This window comes from Neoarius graeffei, chromosome 5, assembly GCF_027579695.1.
Source record: "Neoarius graeffei isolate fNeoGra1 chromosome 5, fNeoGra1.pri, whole genome shotgun sequence".
Classification (NCBI taxonomy): Eukaryota; Metazoa; Chordata; class Actinopteri; order Siluriformes; family Ariidae; genus Neoarius; species Neoarius graeffei.
The window spans coordinates 25,399,893-25,407,516 of NC_083573.1; the positions used below are offsets into that span (position 1 = coordinate 25,399,893).

At 44.1% G+C, this 7,624-nt stretch overlaps 1 protein-coding gene across 2 annotated transcripts in view; it reads right to left on the reverse strand.

Annotated features, from left to right (window-relative positions):
- Positions 1-7,624, reverse strand: part of gtpbp10 (GTP-binding protein 10 (putative)) — an 80,973-nt gene that overhangs the window by 71,674 nt on the left and 1,675 nt on the right. Inside the window, exons 2-4 of one of the 2 annotated variants that reach the window (XM_060921436.1) lie at positions 6,841-7,236; positions 4,652-4,845; positions 2,549-2,640 (exon numbers count right to left, since the gene is read on the reverse strand). In XM_060921436.1, coding sequence (XP_060777419.1) covers positions 2,549-2,640; positions 4,652-4,791 — 232 coding nt within the window. In that variant the 5' untranslated portion in view covers positions 4,792-4,845; positions 6,841-7,236. The remainder of the gene's footprint in view (positions 1-2,548; positions 2,641-4,651; positions 4,846-6,840; positions 7,237-7,624) is intronic. The other variant, XM_060921434.1, reaches the window with a different exon arrangement.

Here is a 7,624-nt window from a genome sequence, read left to right on the forward strand (position 1 = left end):
AGATCGTGTCTGGTCCGGTGCTGTGTAAACATTGAGAATACGCGGATACGCTGTGCTGAGCTCTAGCTGGCGTCGTCATTGGACAACGTCACTGTGACACCCACCTTCCTGATTCGCTGGCGTTGGTCATGTGACGCGACTGCTGAAAAACGGCGCGGACTTCCGCCTTGTATCACCTTTCATTAAAGAGTATAAAAGTATGAAAATACTGCAAATACTGATGCAAATACTGCCCACTGTGTAGTTATGATTGTCTTTAGGCTTGCCATCCTTCCACTTGCAAGTGGTAAGTGACGCACATGCCCGACATGCACTGAGATCTCACACACAGCGGCTCAGTCCCAAATCACTGCTCGTGCGCTCCACTCGCGCGCTCTGTGACCTGCGCAGCAGGGCCGGAGTGCGCACCCTCCAGAGGGCACTCGCTGTTCAGGGCGGAGTGATTTGGAGCGCAGGATGCCTGCGGAGCCGAGCGTATCCGTGTATTGGCGTTGCTGTGTGCACACGAATCGTGTATTGGCGTTGCTGTGTGCACACTAATCGTTTTAAAAACGTTAATCTGATGATCCGCTGATACGGTCTAATGTAAACCCCACCTTAGTTTCTCACAGCAAATTTGTCTGATTATTCTTCAGCATATAAAATAGCACTTGATCCAGCAAGCCCTGTGATGACCTGGCGACTTGTCCAGGGTATACCCCGCCTTTCGCCCGTAGTCAGCTGGGATAGGCTCCAGCTTGCCTGCGACCCTGTAGAAGGATAAAGTGGCTTGAGATAATGAGATGAGATGAGACTTGATCCAGCACAACCTATTTTTTGCACTGGACAAGACACAAAAATATTTAGTTTTTATATTGTGCAGATCACTAACGGTGCACATTAATTTATGTGGACACAGGACACTAAACCAAGAACAGGAAAATATCACAGAAATGTAGGCCATTTTATCATGATGTTAATGCACTAACGCTTGGGCGGCCAACCCGCGGCTCGCGAGCCGCGTGCGGCTCTTTGCCCGGTGTCATGCGGCTCTTACGTTCATATCGAAGTTTGTGTTTGTGTTTTTTTTTTTTATGTGCGTGTGCGCTTTGCTTGAGTTCAGTATGGTATTTTCGTCAAATGCATCTTCGCTTTGCTTGGGTATATTACGGTATTTTCAGGTCATGTCAAATGCGCATGTGCGTGAGATAATCGCTAAGTTTTTGGGCAAGGTGTATCTTGTGTCAAGTAGCCTCTCAAAATGGCAATGAAAAAATGCACAGCAAAACGAAAATATGAAGACGAACATAGGACATTTTTAACAGAGTGGGAGAATTTATACTTTTTTGTTGAACGTAATGGCAAGCCATTCTGCCTTATATGTCAGTTGTCATTAGCTCATTTCAAAGCTTCCCGCCTCCCTGAATAAGCAAGGAGCCAGATATGCAACACTAATTGAAAACCTGCACGAAAGCTTTGTAACCCGGTTCCGTGATATTACAACTGAAAAGGCCACAGGTTACGCTCCTCGTCGACCCATTCAATGCGGAGATGGACTGTTTGAAAGCCCCGCTTGTCACAGATGAGGCTGCGGCTGAGTTGGAGATGATCGATCTTCGTGAGGAAGACCAACTGAAACCTGTTTTGAGGGAAGGCACCATTGAGTTTTGGAAAAGTGTGCCATTGGAAAAATACCCGAATGTGAAACGGGCTGCGCTTAAGATACTGTCAATGTTTGGGTCAACATACGTCTGCGAGTCTGTGTTCTCTACCATGAAACATGTGAAGTCAAAGCATCGTTCTGTTCTGACTGAAACCCATGTGAAAGAACTGCTTCGAGTGGCAACGACGGAATACAAGCCAGATTTGAAGAGGATTGTTCAAGGCAAGGAATGTCAGAAGTCCCACTAAGCAACATGCATAGTAAGTGCACACAGTATTGATTGCTGTAAATGACTGGCCTGTGGTATTAGTACTGACTGAAGGAGTAAATTTCTCTCATGTTGGCGTGTGACATTTACTATTAATCTGGCTGAGCAGAGGTGCGTGAGCGTGTGCGTGTGTGTCTGTGAGAGAGAGAGAGAGCGAGCGAGCGAGCGAGGGGGGGGGGGCGATGTTCATGTGCGGTCATGTGTATGGTGTGGCTTTTTTTTGGTAATGCCATGAGTCCCACTAAGCAGCATGCATAGTAAGTGCACACAATGTTCATTGTTAAAAATGACTGGCGTCAGCCTGTGGTCTTAGTACTGTAGGAGTAAATATGTTGGTGTGTGACATTTACTATTAATCTGGCTGAGCAGAGGTGTGTGTGTGTGTGTGTGTGTGTGTGTGTGTGTGTGTGTGTGTGTGTGTGAGAGAGAGGAAGGGATGGGTGATGTTAGTGTGCCCATGTGTATGATGTGGCTCTTTGCGGTAATACAGTAAAAAATGTGGCTCTTGGTCTCCAACTGTTGGCCACCCCTGCACTAACGCAAGAAATACTAATAACGTTTGCCGTAACCCAAGTATGAATATGGCCCGGGATGCCACCATTCTTGGTAATAAAGTAAACTCGTCTGTGTGATGTTACCTAAAACCCTCCCATCATCTGTGGTCACGCAGATTCCAATGGGAGCAGAGATTTCCACATCCCCTCCTTTTGCTCCTTTCAGTGCACGGATACTGAAAAACAGGACACAGATGCACATTACTGGCACAACACTGTTATTTTAAGGACTAAAATTAAAACTAGAAGGGCACTCGGCAGAATGTATACCTCTACCAAGCCACATATTATCAACATCAAAACCAAATCACTTGAACCAAGGATAATACTAAAGCTATACACCAAATGTCATCAAAATCCATCCACTATTTTTTTTTTTTAGTTATGTTAGGAATAGGCAAAAAAAAATTTTTCCTGGATCCACATACATATCCAGATCTGCATTAAAATCTAATCAATTGTTCACTGGCCTATGACCCACCTTTTCTCCAAATTTCATCAAAATCCATTCACTACTTTTTGAGTCAAGTTGGGAACAAACAGACAAACAAACAAAGGCGAAAACATAACGCAAGAAATAAAAAAAATTTAATTTATAATAATCTGTTAGACTATAACTTACATTATGATTTATTTAATAAAAGATAAATCATACATACTTTTTACTCCCTTGATAAGGCAAAATGAATCAACTTTGTCAAAAAAAAATGAAATCAGCAAAGCCAAATAACACCACACCACTTTACCAAATGTAAATACTGTATGTACAATGTGATTCCGAGGCTCGCACGTGAGAATGCATTACAGTCAAAGTAAACACTCAACGTATCAATACGCTCAATCTATACCAGATGTACAGTACAAGTCTTATGGCCCTTTTCCACTACCCTTTTTCAGCTCACTTCAGCCCGACACGGCTCGCGTTTCGACTACCAAAAACCAGCACGACTCAGCTCGCTTCAGCCCTGCTTAGCCCCTAAAACTCGCACGGTTTTGGAGTGGGGCTGAAGCGAGCCAAAGCGAGCCGAGTGAGGCTGGGGGCGTGAGCAGACACTCCCCTGTGCACTGATTGGTGAGGAGGAGTGTCCTCACATGCCCACACACGCCCCGCGAGCGCGCTGGGATCTGTAAACACCGCAAACCCGGAAGGAGAAGAATTATGAATTACGAGAATTTCTGAAGCCTTATGCGCCTCGCCTCATCTATACGCTCTTGCCAGTATCTGTCCGCGTTGTCGGTGACAACAAGCCACAGCACCAAGACCAGCAACACTAACGACTCCATGTCCTCCATGTTTATTGTTTACTATTTGGGTCGTGAGACTACCGCTTAAAAGGTCACTGATGTCACCGTTTGCGCTGCTTAACGACATCACCTGACGTCCACCCACTTTCGCTAACTCCACCCAATGTGTCCACCCACTTCCAGCCAGCACGGTTCAGCGCGGTTGTAGTCGAAATGCAACTCCAACAGCCCCGCTCAGCCCGACTCAGCACGGCACAGCTCAGCCCGACTCAGCCGCGTTTGTAGTGGAAAAGCGGCATTAGGCACCCTATTTTTTTTTTTCCATACAAACTTTGGTACAGATTTCTATTTTATGACTTCTACCTTATAGAGTCAGTACAAAAAAAATTTAGAATTCCAAACATTCATTTTCTAGCACAAAATTAAACATTACAGAAAAAATTTTTTGTATCTGAGCAGCATAAGGGACCACTTTTCAGATTAAAAAAGAAAACATACTGAAAGCTGCTGGGTTTTGCTGGAAAATTAAAAAGCAAGTGTGGCAAAGCGTCCAGAAGAACTGTGGCTGCTTCTGCAAGATGGTCAGTAAAACCTACAGGTCATTTCCTTATAAAACTGCACTCATTATACCCAAGACTACTTTTTTTTTTTTTTTAAGCAAAGGGTCGTCTCACACCAAATATTGACTTTGTTTCACTTATTACGGCTTACTGCTGTTTATAGTTGTTTTTTTAAATGTTGAAACATTTCATTATTTTAAGCCATTTTTCATCTACAGCATTTCTTTACATGTGCCCAAGACTTTTGCACAGTACTGTATATTTGACAAGGATATTGTCAAATCCCTAACCTGATGCAAGGTATTACAAACAAACAAGACATACAATATTACAGCAAAAAGTGTCACAATTTACTATGGGGCATGTGACTTAACATACACACCTGCTGTTGGAGCCCACACCAGCAATGAAGCGTTTATGTGGAAATTTGTCTTTGATACGTTTCACTGTGAGGTCTTTTTTAGCCACCACCCAGACGTCTCCTCCATTTCCACCTTGTCCTCCCATTCGGGGCAAGCCCATGCCACCGCTCCCACCCCTTGCATACAGCCGCAGGTTATCCACAAAGTTCCCATACTGTAGTCAGAGTGAGAAACAAACATCATATCATTAACTGATTCTAAAAAATGAATGCTTTTGGTCTCAGAATGGCAAACTGCAGTACGGCTTGGAGACATCCGAGGTCCTATATAACTACAAAATCTATGACTTAATAGATGAGAAAAAGCAGGTGTCTCTAAAAATAAAACTCTGCTGGACATTGGGCCTCCAGGACTGGAACTGAGGACACCCGACCTACATATGGAGTACACTGAACATGCAAGCATCAATTGTAAAATCCTGGGGGAAAAAAATAAACCCAACCACTTAAAGGTACTGACTGCAAAGTCATCTGAAATTTTAAATGGTTATTAATTATTGTGTATGATATTTTCCTATGCCCTGCAATAACAATATCATGCAAATGAGATGTGATCATTTTGATGTGCCAAGGGTTGCTTTCCTCCATTTTGGGACTGTTTTGGGACTCTTGAGGTATTGAGGTATTTCACCTGACATCACAGGGTCACGTGACGCCCCGGTGTCCGCCATTTTGAAGGTCAAGCTAGCTAATGTCAACAACATAGTAGCTAGTATGTTACTGTAGCAATGTTTACGTTCAGTCATTTGGATGACTGTTAAAACCTTTCAGTCTCAAGTTTTTCCTTTACTGTATTTACTAGTTTACTCTAATTATGATCCGGCAGCTATTTACACCGGATCCAGTGTAAATAACTGCCGGAGCGCGCTCCAGAACCTCGGCCGGAGCACTCCGGGAGCAAGCCGGAGCGTGCTGCTTAATTTGAGGGGGAGCAAGCCGGAGCGTGCTCCGGAACCTCGGCCGGAGTGCTCCGGGAGCAAGCCGGAGAGTGCTGCTTAATTTGAGGGGGAGCAAGCCGGAGCGTGCTCCGGCAGTTACACTGGATCCGGTGTAAATAGCTGCCGGATCATAATTACAGTAAACTAGTAAATACAGTAAAGGAAAAACTTGAGACTGAAAGGTTTTAACAGTCATCCAAATGACTGAACGTAAACATTGCTACAGTAACATACTAGCTACTATGTTGTTGACATTAGCTAGTGCTAACAGCTAGCTGCTAGTACACTGCTACAACACAGACACCGACCCTAATAATACAGTTCTTGGTCATTGCCTGGTAACAGCAAATTTATAACGGGCCATGTCTCAACAGACTAAGAAGTTATTTCAATGACATTTAATAACATTTTGTTTATCTTGAGGACCGAAAGTAAATGAAAGTGTGAACAAACCTTAGCTGTAATAAGATGGCGACCACCGGCTCCAGGGACGACCCACTGATGTAGGCATGTTACCCAGCCTGACACAAAATATTTGTAGGCATCCAAACTCTTATACGCTTTCAGATCAATACCCGTGTATGGCGATGGGTTTTTAACGACATAGGTATACAGATCATGTGGGCCAAAGTCAGGTAAAGACGAGGGCTTCGTGTACTTCCGTACGTCAGTGAACAATCCTGGTGGAAGCAGGTAAACGTCGTTCTCTAAGCCTGCTAACCTCAATTTTTGCAAATACCTCTCCCTCTGCTCGCCCTGTAAATGCCCTACGTCGCTGGATAGTGACGGTGTTTTCTGCATCTTGCTCCTTTTTCTTTTATGTTTTTCGTTTGTCGCCTTCCTCGCATTCAAACTGATTCGAGCCGTGACGTCCAAAATGGCAGCCTAACGATGCATCACATGACTTGGTCACGTGGGTGAAAAACCTCAATACAGTATGGCCCTACGGACATAGTTGAACGCAAAGAGCTTTAACTAATTGGCATAACTATGGAACTATCACACCAAGATGGTGACGTGCAGAAAATATCGTTACTCTGCATCGACCTCGGAGAGTCTTGAGTCGCAGGGATGCAATTTGTGGTTGACATTCGCGAATAGATCCGTGAAACAAAAGATGAATATATCTTTTCTCTGTTACTGCTTTTGTGTTCTCGTTTCTTTCTCTGGAAGATCAAAACATTAGATGTATAACTCCATACTCAGACTCACCAATCCAAGACAAGCGCTGCAAATTCTTCGTCAGATTTCATGCCCATTTCATCCTTCAGTCGATTTCAGCGGTCGATCTGTCCCTTCACAACAACCTTTTTTTTGGTTTCCATCACTTTTCTGCTGAGCTTTCTAACTGATTCACTTTCATATTTTCCTTTTCTTTAGCTGATGGGAGAGCGGAATCCGCTACGTTTGCCCATGCGGACTCGTTTTGGTTAAAAGTAGGTCAAACACGCGCCCCCCCATGGTGGTCACGTGACATTGTTGCGCACTTGCTTCGGCAATCTCTGGAATAGACCGTTCGCAGCCCTGTGATGACCTGGCGACTTGTCCAGAGTGTACCCCGCCTTTCGCCCGTAGTCAGCTGGGATAGGCTCCAGCTTGCCTGTGACCCTGTAGAACAGGACAAAGTGGCTAGAGATAATGAGATGAGACCGTTCACACTTACGTCACAAATCTCCCACAATGCTCTCCGATTTTGTTGTGTCTATGTGGTATAGCATCCATGGAGACCGAGGAGAATACATTGGCAAACTGTAATTTTTCGCAAATATATCACGCACTGAGTAATAGTGACAAGGTCAGATACAGGGAAAAGCGGTAGATCCGTACAGCAATACTGTAGAGTATGAAGACGATGTACGCTCAACTTTTGTAAGAATCTAGTAGGTTCCTGATGTGGGCAAAGGTTATGCGCAAAACAAGCAAAAAAAAAAAAACAAAAAACAACAACTTAATTATTGACGGATTCTAAGGCAACATTTTACCGCAATCAACTACC